Below are 19,914 nucleotides of genomic sequence, written 5' to 3' on the forward strand. Positions count from 1 at the left end.
CGGATGCAGCATGGAGCCCATTTTCGAACTCGAAATTGAGAGAGTCTAGGGGAGAGAGTGTGTGTTGTGAAAAATAACATTGAATTTTCATGCCGGCTGCTGTATATGTTGTTGTTGTAATTTTACATGCAGCAGAAAAAGAAGAAGCACCAGCAACAGCAGCCGCAGCAAAAAAATGTAAACCTGGAAAATGCTGAAAAGCAATGCTTTCCCCCCCTCTTTCCCATTTCCCCACCCACCCAGACATTGACCTTGATCGTTCTGTGGGTTGTTGGTTGGGCTGCTGTTGTTATTTTTTTGTTGGCTTGATTGAAGCTACAAGTCACTATTTTTTGTATTTTTGTTGCAACTGCTGGTTAACAATAATATTGGCAATGAACTGAGATACTTGTAAGACTACTCAAGGCCTTAATCTTATATTTTAAATAATATTACCGACTAGCTAATACAGTTCTTAGTTCTAATCATAACTGGGTTAAATTCTAAAACTAGATTTTATAGACAAGTGCCTGTAATTGATATCTCAGACAGTAATTTTATTTCAGAAAACACTTGCGGGTTCTGTTTCCTGGAAAAAGGCATAAAAAATAGATAAACTTTCACACATGGCCTTTAAAATTTAAAAATGACTTCATTTATTTGCTGTTTTTTACTTTCTGATTAGTCATAATAATTAACATTAAGAAAAGCCTCTTAAAATAGGTTCAAAATGGGAACATTGCTATAAAAATTAACGCTTGTTTGTACAATTCGCATTAACTCGAATTAATTGCAATGTTAACATTCTTGGCCCCAAAGAATTTCTGCTTATACCGCCAGAATCTGAGCCAAAATCAACTCCGAGTAAGCAATATTTTTTAACGACTTTGAACATTTTTTAATGAATTTTTATTTTTGAAACTAGACGCTAGCAACATCAACAAACTCCCGAATCGAATCCCGATTAGAATGACACGAACGAACAAGTTCATTCGCTCTCGGTCGGGCCTTTCTCTCGGGGAACCCCCACCCACATACATACACTCTCTCTTGCCAGCTCTCTCGCAACCGGCAACCGATGTTGCTGCCGTACATGTTGCTGGTGTTGGTGCTGCTGCTGCCTGCTGCCTGGCTGGGCGACTCGAAATTATTTCAAAATTCAGTTTTCAACTCGCCGACGACGAAATCAGACGTGTCCGCTTCCGCGCTCTGTCTGACAAAATCGAGCAGAAAAAAAATTCTGAACGGAATACGAAACTTATATTTCAAGACTGAGGCGTACCGAGTGTGTGGATTACCAGAAAATATACAAGAAATAATTTTAATTAAATAACAAAACAAAAAAAAACCAATCATACCAATACGCGCCGTGCAAACATATAGTAAATGTTTTAAAAATAAATATAAAACAAATATTCAGTGTTCAGTGACGACAAATAAGTTTAAAAAAAAACATAAAGAGAAACACTTGAGACAAAGTTTTCTTCGGAGTGTATAAAAAAATAAAGAAAAGCGGGTAAGAAAAGCCGGAAAGCGACAAAAAATTGAAAACTTTTACCCATCGGATTACTAGGATTTTACGATATTTTCAAGTGTGAGCTTCTGTGGGCGCTTCTTAGGTCAGATCAACGGAATTTGGCTTTGATTAGGGAATTATCAGTCCAAGACTACTTCCCAAAAAAATAATATTATTAAAAATGTATGTTTTCTAATCTTTAGAGTGCGAACAAAACGGAAACTCCCAAAGGCCATAAAAAGCTATATTTATGAGAGGAAGTGGGGCTGGCTGGATTGGGAACTATTCAAATAAGCAAGTGAAGGATTATATCTGATTTCCAAACAATTCCATTTTTAGAGATAGAATTACTATCTCTCTGAGGGAGATATCTCTGGCTCTGTGGCAGAATGTAAACAATAATCTCCCCCTGGCGGCTTCTTCGGTTCTTCAAAGCCAAGAAAACCGACAAAAGACTGAAGACTGGCAGTAAGAACTTTAATTATAACCAAATACTAGTTGCGGCGACACCTTTGTTTGCCGGCCTTTGAAGAACAACACTCTCTTCTGTAAATTTGTTTAAATTATTAGCGAACGAGCAACAAGTGCACTAAGCGAAGTTCATTATTTTTTCCCTCCTCGATTCTCTACCAGTCGTGTAAATCCTTAAGTAAACAGCTCCACCAGCTCTTCCAGTAACCACCCCCGCCTGTCTTCAACACAACTCATAAATTCACGCAAAATAAAATTTATGTCTTAAACTGGGGGTTGGGGAGCATATATATATATGGATACATCTTGTTTCGGAGAGATCCAAGATCGCAAAGATCGCAATCGCGCGATAAGATCTGGTCTTAAATGAGTTGTTAAACGGGAATCGTGTCCGTCGTGGATATAAATAATAATAACAACTCTATCTGGATCTGGAGTGGCGTGGGTAGTACGAGGACTACAGCAAGTGAAAGAGTGAGAACCTTTTTGGGCATTTTACCTGTTTTTGGCCAACAAATTGAATTTTAATTCGGAATTGAGTTGTACACATGTTGGCCCTTTTTCCACAGGATTTCCGCTGTTAGGTTTTGGGCCTTTTTTTCGAATGAAATCCCTCAACTAATTAGTATTCCTACCGTGTTTAGTTGAAATTTATAAGCCAGTGGGGGTTTTTCTCCCTAGCTGAGCCATAAATTTTGAAGGCGATGTCTCCATCAAAGAGCTCCCAAGCTCATTGAATCGGGCAACTTATGGCATATGCCTAAGCTACTTACTAGTCCCATACCTGGACTCAGACCTCAAACGGCCTCAAAGAATCTTATGCAAATGGGTCTCTATATCTCTAGTAGTCTATATGGTATAGAAGTGGAAAGTGTAGCAGTGTAGGAAGAGGCGGCGGAATATTAAGCAGTAAGAAATTGTAAACACAAAGCAAAATATTTGTTATACGCTTGTAATTTTATCGCGTGAACAGAGCGAGGCGGAAAAGTCCTGGTGCCTAGGCCCAGGACCAAAAGCCTACGGGCTGGAGGGACTACGGGAGGCTGTTTTTCACGCTCTGCTGCCTGGAGGCCGTGGAAGAGAAGAACGAATAAAGAAGAAAAGAAAAAACTTTATCGCAGGACTCGCAGGACATGCCTCCTTCTCCTTCAGACTTAATGCTGAGTGACATTGATGTGACATGCCGTCATCTTTGCATCTCCCTCTGACTCGCCAGGACAACAACTCAACGCGTTAGTCCCTGCTTTTATTTTTAAAACTTTTCTTCACGCCTCGGGGCGTGGCAAGTTTGTTTGGTTAGTAGACCAAACACCTCAGGACCCTAGCTGGCCTACAAATAATAAATGATATGTAAACTAACTCAAAAGTAGCAGGGGCTAGAGCTGGGTAATTTGTGTTACTTGAAGATTAGCTAAGAAAGAGGTCTTTAATTTTGGAGAATACTCTACCGAGACCCATAAACTCAAGGCCTATATCTTTAACAGATTTTGCAACAATCACTTCCAAGGATAGTTACAACTGTCTGCCACATTTGTTCCACTTATCGAGCTCGGACAGTCCCCCGCCGGGCTATCAATACCCAAGCTATAATGTCTCAATATGTGAATAGAAAAAAAACTGAGAGTCTAGAGACAAATTTCCTACCTGAGTCTAGTTTTTTCAGACCCGTCTAGGCACCCATATCAATTTCCTCTATGCCCGACCCAAAACGAATTAAAATTACACATAGACTGGCGGTCGGTCGGTCGGTCGAGAAAGGTATACTATACAGAGAGGTATACCTAGTAACATCCTTGGAGAACATTTATCATTGTAGCTAATAAATGCCTTTCCCTTACCTGACCGACACGCACCCAATTCCAATTGAGTCATATAGCCATATATAGCAACCCCCGATAGTCCTGACTTTAGGGCCTTGTCCATCTAATTTTCCTTTTTTTTTTTAAACAATTCAATTATGGGGAGTGTATAAAGTATAGAGATTCCAGATTCCAGCCAGCTGTTCTTCTAGTACTTGAGCCGCAATTGTCTTTTTGTCAAGAGTACGAAATAAATCTTGAAAAGTGAAAGTAGATAGAGTGGAATTTCTCTCAACAAGAAGGGTTAGACCCTTTAATTGGTTGCCTTGAAGTGCCTGAGAAATCAACTGGGGGAGTCTCTAGATTCCAGGCAGCTTTAAGACAATTATCTAAGTGCTTTTTGGGGTGCCTGCCTTTGATTGCAGATCCATCCAAGGAGTTACCCACGCTAATTGCTCATCCTACCCCCAACCAAGTACCTGATTCGACGGTTAGGACTTTGATTTCCATTGCGAGCCTCTACTGGCCATGGCATTTCCGTTTTACGCTTCAGTTAAGCCCGGCTCCTTGAATAAAATCAAGGCAGAGGATGGCCCAGACTTAATCTCAAAACAAATCGATTTCTGTCTTTTTGGGTTTCCTCTCTGAGATCTTCTTGGGTCTTTTTCAACACGATTTATTTCATTATTCCTGGCCGTCTCTCTTTCTCTCTTTTATTTTTTGGGTTTGTCTCCTCAAGTTAATCACCCAGACGAGACAATTCAATCGATTTTTAAGCGAAAAACTAAAGCTTTAAGTTGGAAACCCAAACCCAGTCTTTACTTTTATTTTCTTTCTTTTTTTTTGGATTTCTTTTGTTATTTATTAGTTTGGTCTGCTCTGGACTTTCAATTCAATTCAATTTTCTTTACAACATTTCATCTTTGACATGTTTTGTGTGTCCGTCTGACTGTCCGTCTGTCCGTCGGTCTGTCCGTCTGTTTGTCATTGTGTTTTATATCCAAGACTCCCGCTTCCTTCTTGAGGCCTTCGTTGTGTCGTCTTCGTTTTTAATATCTTTTAATCTCCAATGTCAACAGCGGCTTACATTTGATTGCAAGACAGCACACACAACCAGAGAGATCCACAACCACATCCACTTCGATTGTGTATATTTTTTTGTGAGAGATCTTATCAGACTGCAGAGACTCCTCTCGAGAACTGTCAGCTAATTAAACGAAGCCAACTGGCAACATGTGTTGGACCAAGCCAGAGTCTCCAACCTTGGACTTGGAGGACTACCCCACATTCTCACAACAAGCCAGATGTGGAGAAACAGCTACCAAGTGTTCAAGTTTAGATCTGAAATCTACCTACCTACTGGGAGTCACAGGATCATCAATCACCAATCCTAACTCAATTGAACCCCGAATACCGAATAGGTCGTCTCACCAAGTCAACCGTTTTTTCTCAATTATTTTGTCAGCATATGTGTGAAGAAAAAACACAACCGCAACCAAAAAAAGGGATAATAATAATAAAAGCAATGGAAATAGAAAGCAAGGACGATTCAGAGGGTGCAGGCCATCAGGGTAAGGGATAAAAATAGACAGGGGATAGGACAGGAGAGGCTCCTGGCTGGCAAAGTAAATAAAAATAAATCGCAAAAAATGGAAACGCATTAAAAAAAATCAATAAAAATTAACATCCAGCTTAGGGGAGGTGTTTTTGGGTGGATATCCAAGCGTGTGTGCCGATAAATGGCCAGGATGAGGCTAATTGCAAATAGGGATACACCCTGGAATTGTTACGTGCCCCGACATCCATGTGTGAGATAATTAGCCCACAGAAAGGACCCAAGGACACACGCTGAGCACTGTCACTGTCATGTATCTAACGAATGTCCTTTATTCTTTTTATTTCAGCAGCTCCAGCAGGCCGCCGATGAAGGCTGTCCAGATGACAGCGATCAGGCAGCGAATTTGACACGCAGCCCAACTTCAAACCGACACCGAATCTTGAAAAGATAATCCCCCATCACCCAAAGATCGAGGCGATACTTCCCCCGATAATCACCAGAACACCAGAACTCAATGTGGAAAATGCTGGATACTATGATGGACCTCTCCGATGCCGAGCTCTTCATGTTCGACTGCGACGACTGCTCGGGCATGCCTTTGGCCCCGCCACCCCAGTTCCTCATCCCGCCACCGCCCCGACCGCCGGCCCTGGCCGAGTACACGGTGGTGCCGCAGGACTGCAACGAGGAGCAAATGGCGCAGCAACAGTGGGACAGCGACGTCTGCCAGGCCATGCCGGTAAGTGTTGGACTACCCATCTCTTTAAAATCACAAATCCCCGGTCGCTCTAAAGGCTGATTATAATTTCGAGGGCGTTGCATGCACCCAGGGGTGGTCCTGGTGGTGCAACAACCCTCTCGGGTGGGCCACGTAATGAGGCCTGCATTTTGGCACAGCTGTTGGCATTTTCTCCAAACGAGTTGCAAGTGGTTTGGCTTTCCTGATTTTTCTACGCACTTGAAAGGTGTCAGAAATCCATGTTGCCTTATTGAATTATGTCCTATATGCATATTACAATAACAAAGAGGCTCAAGTGGTGGGTTGTAGCAAGCGGAGGGCGTGGCACGTTGCAAGAGCGTTGATTACATGTCACAAATGTTAACAGTTGAGTGGCCGCGAATTGATTTATTGGCAGGTCGACACAATTGCGGCACATGATGGAAAATCTGTTCGATTTAAGTTCCAAATTAAATTCCAAAAAAGAGAAATCATCAAGCTTTAAAGGACACACATTGTGGCACACAATTTGTGGCAAGAAATCACTTTAAAAATTGAAACAAATTTTGTTTTCCTTTCAAGTCCTTTGGCCTTCTCAGTTGCCGCAGTAACAGCTGTTGCTCCTTCGACTGTTTCTGCCCCGAGATTTCAATGACGATGATGATGATGATGACCATCCCCACCCTCCTGGACAGTCACAGAAATTACAATAACAATGAAAAGTTAAGCGGCAGCCACACAAAAAGGACAACAACTGTAGTGCCAACAAAAAGCATTTTTCGGCCCGGCAACATATGGCCCGAAATCAACCCTCAACTTTAAAAGGTTGTCAGCGGTTACAAACCAAAAAAAAAAAAAAAAATAGAAGAAAAAATGGCAGAACCAAGAATCCAACAAAAAAATAGAATATAATTTTTTTGAAGAGAAATAGAAAATAGAAACAGAAAGATAGATAATTTTCCATGTGGAAAAACTGTAACTGGGCCCTCGTCTAATCTGGGGCAAGTGTTTGTTTAGGCTGGGGTGGCAGCGAATAGGAGGGGAGTGGGGGAGGGGACTCTGGGGTAAAACAAAGATCAAATTCCACATATCAACACCGCAGCCACGCACGCGGTCATTGCTACAAAAAATATTTCACGTGCCCCACACAAAAAAAAAAAGATACTCCAACTCCACCTCCATTTCAGAGTCGAGAGTCCAAGTGTTTTCCACTTAATTTTCAACATGAAAAATTTAAATAAATATGGGGGGGAGAGTGAGGGGAAAATGTATCTATATAAACCGGATCTGTGTGTGGTCCCCTCATATCATCTCTCAACTCGGAGCATTATGTGTGTGGGCACTTGAGACTGTCGCTCCCTTGATTTATGCTGACAAATCAAATGTTAATGTTAACATGCAGTTTATGTCACAAACTGTATCTCACGATGCTCCACCAACCAGATACTAGATACTATAGTATCTATAGGTATTACCAAAAAAATATAAACCAGGTAAACACATTAAAATCTCAACGAAATCAGCTTAAAATCAATTCGAGTTTGAGAATCAATTTAATGGATTAGCGTCGAGGACACACATGGCATGTCCTGGCAAGGAAAGCTCTCTCAGATTGATAAGTTTAACGGGAATTGTGCCAATTTGGGGTGTGTGTGGGTGTAATTGTCAACTGCCAACAGGGAGATGGGATGGAAAAATGGGGGAAAAGCCAAGGAAAAACCTTTAAAAAGGCAAACGGAAGTGGCATCCTTGCCAGACAAGCGAAATTAAATTTCGAAGCGAGAGTCTGCGTGTGTGTGTGAGTGCGTGGAGGAAAAATACTTGACAAGCAGCTTCTGATTTGCTCCAATGGGCGTGGCAGCAAATAATCCTTTTTCCAGCATTCGCTTCCTGGTTTCCTTGGGAAATATTTCAACTTTTCCTTCAAGTCTAGCGACTGTTCAAGATGATCAACCGAGGAGGAGAGGAGTGGAGGAGGAGTGTTCGGGTGGGTTGCAAAATCCAGACTTGGGTGTGTAGCAAATAGCATGACATTGATATCAAATGTCGTGAGAATGCGAAATTCCTTAGCTACTTGCCATCCTTCAGCGTAGGATATATATAGTATAGGATATATATGTATATGTAGTCTGCTTTTGGGCAACTCTTGGCTTTTTGGTTTTTCAAGGAAAAGAAGGAGAGAGTGTTGGGTGGGGTGGTGTTGGCATAGAATGACAATGTTGTTGCTTTTGTTGTTAATGTTTAGTGTTGATGTTGTTTACAGTTGACATAGCCAGACACAGCTGCAGACAGTGGCAGAAGTATCCGAGAGATACTTTTCGGGGCCGACCTTTGAGGAATGTCTGGGCGAATTTTCATATGTGGGAATATATTTAAAAAACATAACTTAAAGTTTAAAGTAAATAATAGAGACTTTCTCATTGCAATTTTCCTTACCCTCACTACCTGCCCCAACTTAGACCCTCTCAGCTCCAACTAGTTTCCCAACTCATTACAGCTTCGGAACCTCTTAAGGGGAATGGGTCTCAATCACGGGCTGTTTCCAAACAATTGCACCGCCAAGTGGTTACAAAACGGGCCAGAAGAGGCATATATAGTATATATATACTATATAGATTCAGGAGTTGGGTCGATTGTCGATATGCACGTGCTGTAGAATCAAAGTTGCGGATTGTGGTGGCAGGGTGGTGTTGAAAAAAGGCGCCATGCCACACATGCATCGCATGTTCGAAAAACTTTCGCCATGTTATCAAAGCAGGCAACTATTGTTGTTGTTGTTATGGCTGCTGCAAGTGGCACGTGCTTGTTGCAAGTTCCATCCTCCTTTACCATCCTTTTATTCTCCGACAAAACTTTTGTGTTTTTCTCATCAGGCACGAAAATGAAAATGCGCGCTTGACTTTGCGAGAGAAAAGTTGTTAACTTTAAAGTTTTTCCAGTGCGGCGGTGAGAACTTTTTCCAAATGGCCTCCCCCTTCCTTAATAGAAGAGGTGCGAGGGTTTTGACGACTGATTTTGACGACTTGCCAAACGGTCGATCCCCCCATTCCCATCCTCACAAAACTTCATTCTACAATGTTGCCACCACCCACTCGTTTAGAGTTTTTTTTTATGCACTTTGGCAACACTTAAAAATTGGGTCAAAGGCAAACATTTCACTTTATGGCCTACTCAAGCTGCCTGGCTGGCTTCCTGCCTCCTGCCTCCTTGCCTCCTTTCGTCCTTGCGTCCTTGGTGATTTTTCATGATTAAAAAGTTGCCACAAAGCTGAAAAAATACGCATATACAAACACACGGTCACACTCGCACATTACCATAAAAATAAACAGCATTTTGCAGCACTGGCTGCGTTAATCTCACTTTGCCTTATTCCTGCTTTTTATTATTGTTTTTTTTTGTTTTTTGGGTAGAGTAGGGTGTAAACTTTATGCCATAATTTTACTCTCTGCCGGCTAATGGCTTTTGTTGTCTGCTACTTGAAGGAGGGCTTAATTATTTTATCGGCCAAGTTCCTATGTATTCCAAAACATAAATCGTTCAAAACTGCGTTTCTTATCTTTTCCAACTCTTGTGTTTGTATTTGTCTACTCCTTTTTTTTCTGTACTCCCCACCCCCTGCCGGTACTTTATTTAATTTAATTTATGGAATGCCCCGAAGCGACTACCGGAGGGCCCTAGGATGGAAAGCCTTCAATCATACCGGTGGCACTGCTTATCTGGGCAAATAGTAGAGTTGGCCCGACCCGGCCTGGTATCGATAATGCGGCTATGTTTGCTTTCAGCGTTTCAGTACCCCTGTATAGTAGTACTTTTGTTTTGTTATCTTACGGGTTAATCCGTGAGGCAGCTGGAGGCAGCGGTTTCGGTGGCAATCGACAACTGTCGCAATGTGTAAAGTTATTACCCAGCCTCATACCCATACCCATTCATTTATTTGACTGGCCCCAAAAAATGAGCATTACAAACATAGGTAAACGCGTGTATTTGGGATTTATCGATTATCAACGCACCAGTACAAGCTCCAAGCTCCTCTCACACACAATGCAGTTCAAAGTTGACTGGAAAATGCTGCCAGGGCGGGACAAAAGAAAATTGTTTCGGTTTCCAAGAAAAGGGGGGGAAAAAAAATTGAATGACGCAAGTGGGATTTCTACAAAATCAATAGGGAGTGCCAGTAGCTATAGTCGCGATGAAAATTATTTAATAAAATGTATTCCATTTAAGACAAAAATAATACAATTTTTGAGAGCCCCCCCCTAGCCATTCCCCTAAAGACCAATGCTCCAAAATCGAAAGAAAAGACTGGCGGCAGGTCTCATTAATCAACTTGATTACGATTGTGGTCCCCTTTCCCGATCTTCAGCCGCACATAATTGTTTAATTTATTATTATTTGTATTGAGTTTGGGGCCCTGCGATTTGTCTTTTGGAATGGGTTTCAAAATATACACATTTCCTAATTTTTGTGTGTTTGTGTGATAAGCATTCCAAATGCGAGCAGCTTTCGATTTTCCGAGATTTTTAAACAATTTCGCCATCCAGATGGATGTCAGTATTTTTATGGCTTATCTCGGGGGCCAGAGAACACTCCTCCTCATCCCTTTTAGTTTCGATTTGTTTATAGTGCACTCTCTCCATCTCTCTCAATGAAATATTAATAATATTTACATGGCAGTGCCAGTGCCAGTGCATGATTAATTACCCAGAATGATAAGCGTTGAGATTGCTTTTTGTGAGAGCTGCTGCTTCCGCAAAACTGGGCCGTTTATATTTGTATTTGATGTGGGCAAATAAATCAAAATTGAAAAGTTGGGAAAAGTGCATTTAATAAATTAGTAATATGCATTATAAATTAAAGTGTAACCTACATACATACATACATACACTGGAGGAAAACAAAGAGAGAGCCAATCGATGCATACACACAGTCGCCGACGAAATTATTTGCACAGCTGTCAAAGTTTTGACCCCAATTCGAGTGTTTGGCCAAGCTGCCAGCCTTGTCTTTGTCTCTTTCGCACTCTTTATGCCCCGTCTCTTTCAAAATATTTTCCATGTTTTTGAGTGATTTATGCTGCGTAAACCGGGATGCTTTTTGAGCCAAAACGACAGATGCATTTGCGTTCAAGTTCGACTCCCAAAAAATAAACAAAAAATATCTATACACCTTCTAATGTAAAATATTTCGGAAAGTCGGTTTATCTCTCTTTCTGACAGGTGACAGGTGCGAGGCGGAGCGAAGATAAGCAAGATGTCAGTCTTTTGAAACAGAATTTATTCAGAAATAGACAAGGTTTTATCAAAAAAATCATTTCAAATCAAGTTTTGTGGGTATATCTCTTTGAATTCCCCCCCATATTTCCGCGCAAGTTCATTATTTTTGCATGTCCAAGCATAAATCCAAAAGCAAATTGCCAGCTGACCTTAATTTCCCGGGTCTACCAAGCCCAATCCCTGGTCCAATCCCAATCCCAATCCCCCAAAACTCTCTCGAGGAAAACGCCAAGTAACCGAAAGGTTAACAGCCCAAGTCGCGTGCGCTGCGCTTTTGTTTGCATTTCGTTAGGCATATTTACCAAAATATTTTCCTCTTTCCATTGGGTTTTTCTTTTTCTTGGCTGGTTTTGGTGCGTTGGCTTTTGTTTATATGCAAAATGGCTTTGTGTTTGAGTTGAGCCCCGACCAGACCAGGCATTAACTTTTACTTTTCCTTCCCCCCCGACTAATGCCTTCCATTTCTATATCTTTACAGATCTTGGATGCCAGCTTGTACAGCAGCCAGTCCCTGGCCACCTCAGCCATGATAGCCGTGTTCTCGCTGCTCTTGGTCTTGATTGTTCTATTCTCGTCGCTATTCGTTTGGAAGTAAGTATAGTGCCAAGATGCCGCAATGACTCAATTACCTAGACCAGGCCTTTAGAGGCCCACACACACACACTACACTTAGTATATAGTATCGCGTTGTGTGGCTTTTATCGCGGCCAGTCCCCTTCTGGGCAACTATTTTTTTCCCCGATTTCTTTCCTGCCACGGCGCAACTTTAAAAGAGGCGTTAACCAGTGCCTGCAACATGTTGCATGTTGGTCTTTTGCCTTCATGATTTATGTGGCTCCGACCGCAGAAGACGAACGAAAAGTTTCCAGGGGAAGATGGTTGAGATAAAGAGGCGGAGTGTCTTTAATCTTAAGTTTTAATATAATCAAGAGTTTAAGAGCTAATCAACTCTCTAGAAGCTTAAAATATAATAAATTCAGTACCAACACTTGCAAATTATGCAGGCGGTTCTGACCAAAAAGTGTTGGGCCGCATAAATGTTCGCGCCACCTGAAAAAAAAATGCCAGCAATGCATAAACATTATAAAACTATATCAAAAATGTATGTAAACATGGAAAAAACGTGGAAAATGAACCCGGGGAAATAAAAACCCATTTGCCAGAGTTGTCGAAAGCGCGCACCAGCCAAACGAAAATTAATGTAGTCTACTTTTGAGCGGGACCACACTGACCTACATGGCATTGCAGTTTGCAGGAGTATGGGTGTTAGTCCTGGCTTGTGTATGCGGGTGCACTTAAAACCGAAACTAAATTAAATTGAAATTTTAAATAAATGTTGCTGCAGCAGCCATATAGAAGAAAAAAAGCACGTGAGAAATGGTAGAAGCAAACACACACCCCCTCACACACAAATCAACTTTTAGTTAGTGGGTGGGTGGAAAAAAAAAACATACAGCAGTAAAGATATAAAACAATTTACTTTTACGGTCTCCACGAAAAAAAAAAATAATACATCCTCACAACCGAAAATAAGAAAAAAACGATGTCAGATTGCAAACGAAATGAAATCTGCTGCAGAAATAAACCACAAAAGAGGGGCAGGCAGCATCCGAGGCAGGAAAAAAATAGGGAAAATGAAAAACAAGCCCTGGACATTGTTTGCATGTAATGCAGTGTGCCAACAGAGCCAGAAAAGCTGCAAAAGATTTTTACAAGCGAGGGTATACGAGATGTGCCATGTATATGATGGAGATCCAGAGAGCTAGATAACGGCTTGGGGCAAGGTTAAAGCTTTACGCCGGGATCCACACATTTTTTGGACGGCTTTAATGGGTTACACAGTTGCGTTGAATGTGAAATTTAAGGACCATGGACCTTCCCTCCACGGGCAGCCAAGGGCCCCTCATTAACATCAACAAGTGTTGGGGCACCAAAGACCCAGAGCTACCAGAGCTCCCAGAGACCCAAAATCGATTTTCCTTTCAACGGCGATACACAAAACTTGGCCGGAAATATTCATGGGTCTAGGCGGGGAGTAGGTGGAGGAGGAGGCATCAGATGCTACAAGCGATTTTCATACATATTCATTAAAGTTTGCTGACCGCACGCACGGCTAGAGTGTTGTTTTTGTTATTGTTGTGCTTCATCATTTTTGAGGTTATGGCGATGGGGCAACAAACAAAGGCAAAAAGAAAACAGGACGAACAGGACAAACGGGCATCTTTATTACATAGTTATCTATGCATGTGATTGTGTGTGTGTGGCAAGAAGGATCTACTTTAAGTGTCTGACCCCTGAAGCCCTACTATCTGTGTCTGTATGTGTGTGTGCGTGCCATTTTTGTGGCATTTATGATGTGGCACATTACTTTTGCTTTTATGTATTTGCTGTTGCGTGTCCTGGCACACACACAACTATGAGAATCCATAAATAAAATAGCAACTAATTTTATTTATATATCTGTTCGAGCCTCGAATCAAATCAAATAATCATAATGCCGCCTCGAGAAATACCAGTGACGAATGCCCTTCTATGGTAGATGCCTTTGTGGCTTTAAAATTTTTACAAAAATATTTTCATTAAAAGAACCTCACCGATTATCATTTAAAATTCAAACCATAAATTGCATTTATTATGATGCCCTAGGCCGGCGCGGTATTTTTCTTCTCCCATCCGCTGCAGCCCCTCAGTTTCCGCTGGTAATTACCTTAATTATTTTAATAAACCACCAGAGTGTTTTCAGCACGCTTTTACAGCAAATGTTTGCATATTGGAACTTTATTAATTACACGAATTGCGAGTGCCATTCCGCAAAAAAAAGCCCAAATGCAACATGTGTTGCATGTGTGGCTTGAAAATGATGCGAAAAAAATCTGAAGAGCTTGTTATTAAAATTGTTAACATTGTCCCTCAGTTAATAATATTTCAATAAATGTTCATGCCGAATGGCAGGCTTTCTTCATTCATATTAAATGAGGAGGGAGCCTCCTTGGCAACCCCGAAAAGAAGTTATGACGGCATTAACATTGTTGACTCTTAAATAAATAAAATCAATTTCACCTGACGGCTGGGCTGTCTGGGGCCATGGTGTGTCAAGTACGCCATAACAATCACAATCTAACCTTATTAGAGTCCCCTCCTGTTGCCTTGGCAATTTTGTTTTCGTTTTTAATCAAATGTAACCCTCGGATTTCGGAGCTTACGAGCCAAGTAAGTGACTCATGCCTCCTGATACCAGCTGTTCCTTCTTCTTTTCCTGGTAACTCGATGCCATGGCTTGCGGCTTTGGCTTTGCGGTCGGCCTGGCTTTGTTTCTAACCGACTGACCGGTCAACTGCAGTGAAATTATGCAATGGTCATATCCCAGGGAGGAGAGCGAGTACGAGGCGGTGGATCACTGACCACCAAGGTGGCGGCGGTGGCGGCGGTAGTTTTGTGGCCTAAGCCACCTAAGGCAGACAGTCAACTGGCATTTACTTTGAAGCTTAAACGTAATTAATGCCTGGGAAGCGCGGTTAAGAAAAATGTTAGAAGCTTAGAGAACTAGATGTGTTTCTAGCTGATTGAAGTCAGTATTCTTTTTCCAATCAATTGCATTTCAGTTCTTAAAGTTTCTTTATCTAGATTCTAGATGCCACCCCCTCCTTCTATCTAATTTCCATATCAAAGTCCTGGCACACACCTTCCTTGGGAATATGTCTGAAGCTTCTATCCATTCTTTGGCTCTATTTGCTTTTGTGCCCTTTGTAGTTTTTACTTTTTTACGTGCCGGGCTTTGGGCTTGCAACCCCCAACAGTGCTAGAGAGTATGGGAGTCCTGCAAGTTTAGTTCAGAGTTCATAAATAAAAGATTCCCCCCAACACACTCGCAGCAACATTGTTGCCCCTTTTGGTTGCCAGATACTTTTTATTGTAAATTGCTTATGCCAAAAGGAAATGGCCGTGTCTGTTACTGTTGCTGTTGCCTGCCCCCCAAAGGTATTTCGCATTCGGCTTAAGCTTCAACTTCAACCCCTGGCTGGCATGCATACGTACTACATGGGGCATACAAATGGTTTACTTTCTTGCCAAATTGTACGACACTCTGGGGGATGCCGTGGTGGCTCTTTATGGCCAGTTGGCCATAACGCTTTGAAATCAAACAACAAGCCTCTCAAAGGGTTAGCTATCCTCCCACTTTGGATTCTTGATTTCGTTTTTACGCCTTGTAAGTGAAATGAAATGAAGCACACGCTCAGCTCTACGCTCTCAGTTCAAAGTCAAGGCTTGGCTTGTGGCATGCCGCATTATTTAATTTACTTTTAAGAATATATTTTACAAGGAAGACAGCTCTGAGCCACCCTCTCGCAGCTTCCGGAAATCTTAAGGGGACCAAGGAATACCTTAACATCCTTAGACCTACCAAGATTTAAGAATTAGGCTTCTGAATCGTATCTTAGATCAATCGCAAGTCGTATATTTGTTTAAATTTTTCGAGTCTAGGCCTCGAGGCAGGCATTTTTAATGTCCTTCCGCTTCCTCAAGCGACAGTTAGCCCTCCTCTCCACCTTGTACCTACATATGTGTATATTTGCTGAGAGTTTTTACGAGCGACTTCCGTTCTGAGGCATCGCAACATGTTTACCTACAAGACATTACAAGGATGTTGGGCTGCTGCTCATCCATCCGCCCGTTACGTGGCGTGCCGTGGCGTCAATTTAATTTCACATTTTTCATTATGCTTATGGTGGGTGGGTATGGGCTTCTGCCTCTCAAGGCTGTCTGCTTTCTTTGCCATGGGCAACACTTAATTATGTTCATTATTTTCATGGCACGCGGTTGTCGTTCCCTGGCTCCTTATTCCTCAGCTCATCATCATTCTGACATGGATGTCGCTTTGTGCTCATTTAAATTGAATTTTTGGTGTGCGAGGAGTTCCTGGCGGTGCTTTCTGGCATTCTTTATTAATCAAATTGTTTTGGGCAATTTCCCAAGGAGGCAGGAGACAGGATACAGGAGGCAGGAGGCGCAGTCTTGGCTTGTTTACCTGACATTTATCAAGGTTGCTGGCTCTCTGCTGGTCATTACAAATCGATTTATCTTCAGCTTGGCCAAGAGCAACTTATGGCTCTATTAGCCGGCAGAGGGGGGGTAGATGCTTGCTAAAGCCGAGCTACATCATCATCATCATTCTTCTTGTGGCACACTTTACTAATCTCCTCTTCCAACTTCTATTTTCTTGCAGAAACAAACGGAAGGTGCAGAACCTCCTGCCCTGCAAGACACCCACTCGCGGCCCCCTTAACGGAGCCATGCCCCTGGGCGGCGGCGGAACCCTGGGCTCGGCGCACCATCATCACCACCACCATGGGATGTACGAGGATCCCGATGCGCACTTGGGACACCACAGGCCGTTGGTGATGCACCGACATCATCAGTTGCCCCACCACCATCATCATCACTATCAGCAGCATCACTCCGAGGTTAGTATCTGCAAGATATCATATATCTTATATCCTATATCTTATATCCTTTTTTTTTAAATAAATTCCCACCCTCGAACTGACAAATATTACGACAATTGCTGTCAAAACATTGCACAGTCTCGGTTTCTGGTCCTGTTTTTGATCCTGTCACATCCAATACGATTGTAAGACGACACCACACTTCCTTCATTCAAGGCATTCAAGGATATCCCTTTCTGCATATTATTCATTTATGTCCATTGCCCTTTATGCCCATTGTATGCCTCAATTTACACTTGAACTTGACATGACATACATATTCATAAAAGGCGTGAGTGTATTTGTGGGGCATATCCTGCGAGTCTCGGGTCGGCTCGTCTCGGCTTAATTTCAACTCCTTTTGTATGCCTAAATATTTTACGACTCTGACGCCTTGAAGGCTTTTTTTTGCGAAACTCTGACCCGAAACGTGGTGCTCCCCGCGCTTTTATTTCCATTTTTTTTCATATTTTATGTTCGAGTTTTGTGCTTTTGGCGGGCCGGGAATCTCCCTATGCGCCAAAGAGTGTGTTTATTTTATTGTCTGATAAACAGGTCCTTTAGGGAAGCCTTTGGCCCACATTTCAATTTATGGTGACTTGCCTCCAGTTTAAAACACCCGATCGGTGGTTGAAAAAGTTGATATTGAGCTTTTACTTTTAATACCTTAACTGTTCGGTGTGCGATGTCCTTTTTCCTGGTTAGTCCTGCTTATTTATTATTCATTTCTCGTGGCATTTTTAAGTTCGTTTTTTGCATTTGTCAGCTCGGTTCTGTTTTAACAACTGCTTATGCTGCTCGACTGCCTTTCAAACTCTTCCTTCGTCCTCCGGCCTGACACATTTCAAAGTCCTGCCCGAGGGTATGTGGCTGTTAAGCGGCTTGCCGCCAAGAACAACCTTTTCCTCCTTCCTATTCCAAGTATTTCTGCAAAAATGTCCTTGCATTTTTGTCTCGACTCCCCTCAGAAAGTGAGAGTGAAGCCACCCCCTTAAGCACCTCCTTTGCATACCATTTCCTTAATTACAAATCACTAACTGTGCCACTTTCTCTTCTTGTTGTTACAGCTGCTCCAGGGCAAGAGCATCCACTACCCCAGCGGCTATCCCATGACGCGTTCGCCCCCGTTCTTGGTCAGCTCCTCGCCCGGACCCGATCCCTATCGGTCCAACGACAACGTCTACGAGGAACTGGGACCGGGACGCGTTGATTCCGATGGCGAGTCGGAGCCACCACTGCACTCCGACGATGATTTCGCCGAGGATGAACTGTCATTGCCAGGCGAGTGCAGTTTCCAGAAGGAGGCCACGAACATACCAGCGGCGGCAGGTGCCACACCCTACCACGAGCGGGTGGCAGGTGCAAGTGGCAGCAGCAATGCGGCGGCAGGAACCTCCAGTGGAGCAGGAGCCTCTGCCAGCCTGCAGCAGACTACCCAGGAGCGACACAGTGTCCTGAGCAGCGGTTCCTCGACGGGTCAGGATGCCTCCACGGCCACAGCCTCGTCGGCTAGCAACAACAACCACGAACTGGCCTCGGGGTCGGTGAGCAACCGACGCACTTCCCGCACCCGGCAACCCAGGGTCGCCCAGGATCCGGATCTCAACAACAGCAGCTCCACCGCGGACATCGCCGACCTGGCACCGCTCTACGACAACCGCAGCAATCTCATGTCCCTGGGCTACATGGCTCGCTCCACGGCTCCCCAATTCTACAACACCCTCGAGCACGAAGTGGAGCGAAGGAACCGGATCAACGCCCAGCTGAGCAAGGCTCCGGCTCCGCCACTGTCCACCATCTACAGGGAGAGGATACGGTATCCCGGCAGCTCGCAGCAGTATCCTACGAGTGCGGCCAGCGGCCTGATGGCGGCCACCATGAGGGCGAGAACCCAGCCACGGATGGTAGATCGTCGATTGGCGCCGCATCAGCACCAGCACCACCGCATCCATGCCGCTCCCCTGCCCCAGGAACCATCCTACGGCTACGCGGAACCCATGATGTATAATGCCAACTACTACTACGAAAGTGCCGGAGCTGCCCGCCCCTATGCCTCGACCGTACTGCCCACTGGCGGAGAGTACCGACACCCCTATGGTGACTCGAGCTTCGGCTCCGATTCGGGCTACAGCCACCACACGCCGGCCAGCTCCATTGGGCGACAGGACTACGATCTCGCCGAGCCCCAAATGCCACTCCAGACACAGCCCAAGGCCAGCAAGCTGAGTGCGGCCCTGAACTTTAGCTGGAACCGCGGCACCAGGGGCTCCAAGGGCACTCCTACCGGCGCCAGTGGTGCGGTGGCCAAGAACTCCACCCACAGCAGTGCCGGGGCCACCAGTCCCAACAACAACAGCCCCGCCTGCTCCACCGTCGCATCTCAGTTGGAAAACAACAATGCATCCGCCAACCTCTCACCGGCGTAGATACATCCTATATATCGAAATTAAATCTAAAGTAATATCCTTAGAGACTCCGTGTAAATAGGACCGTGTACAGTTAGTCATATCTAAGTGAACTAAATATCAAAAAAATATCCTGCGTGTACATCGTCAAAGCAATAGATATTTAACTACTCGATCCAAACTCGATCTAAACTCGATCCAGAGAGAGCCCAAAGTATCTTGATCTTGGATATATAGACTTATCAAAGAGGGTTGCCATACCAACAAGTTTTCGCTCTGTTTCAAAAGCAAAACTTGCCGCAAAGCAAAGAACTTATAGATCCTAAGTGTTTTTCCAATGTGATTGCCAAATTCTACAATATAAAGCTAAACTAAACTTAAAACTAGGTTCTCGAACTAATTTAAAGTGTATTATAGAGCGTATGTCTATAATTAAGGTTAAGTTAAATATTTTAATTCTGTTTGTTATTTTAGTTTTTAAGCAAAGATTAAAAGATGAAGAAATCGGATTCACAAATGAGTTGGCCAGAGTTGGTCATCAAAATATACCAAAATATCAAAAAACTACAAATTATTTGATTTTTTATTTAATTTTTTTAGTTAAATATATATTTTTTTATAGCATTCTTTTGGGCATTTTAAGAATTTCAGTTGCATTCACCCACCAATATTGTTGCATACTTTTAGGAAACGGAAATATGTTAAACCCTTA

General features: G+C 43.1%; 1 protein-coding gene across 1 annotated transcript; it reads left to right on the forward strand.

The window, feature by feature from the left end:
- Positions 1–1,359: 1,359 nt before the first annotated feature.
- pxb lies at positions 1,360–19,697 on the forward strand. The gene is made up of 5 exons (XM_017247915.3): positions 1,360–1,495; positions 5,670–6,062; positions 11,793–11,905; positions 16,539–16,776; positions 17,865–19,697. Exons 2-5 carry the CDS (start codon positions 5,838–5,840, stop codon positions 19,221–19,223), a joined length of 1,935 nt encoding a protein of 644 aa, XP_017103404.2. The 5' UTR covers positions 1,360–1,495; positions 5,670–5,837; the 3' UTR covers positions 19,224–19,697.
- The last annotated feature ends 217 nt before the right edge of the window (positions 19,698–19,914 follow it).

Source organism: Drosophila bipectinata, chromosome 3R, assembly GCF_030179905.1.
Source record: "Drosophila bipectinata strain 14024-0381.07 chromosome 3R, DbipHiC1v2, whole genome shotgun sequence".
Lineage (NCBI taxonomy): Eukaryota > Metazoa > Arthropoda > Insecta > Diptera > Drosophilidae > Drosophila > Drosophila bipectinata.

Coding starts and splice junctions, on each gene's coding strand:
- pxb (XM_017247915.3), top strand. CDS start 5,838: ATGTGGAAAATGCTGGATACTATGATGGACCTCTCCGATGCCGAGCTC. Junction 11,906..16,538: donor TCGTCGCTATTCGTTTGGAA/GTAAGTATAGTG, acceptor ATTTTCTTGCAG/AAACAAACGGAAGGTGCAGA. Junction 16,777..17,864: donor ATCAGCAGCATCACTCCGAG/GTTAGTATCTGC, acceptor TTGTTGTTACAG/CTGCTCCAGGGCAAGAGCAT.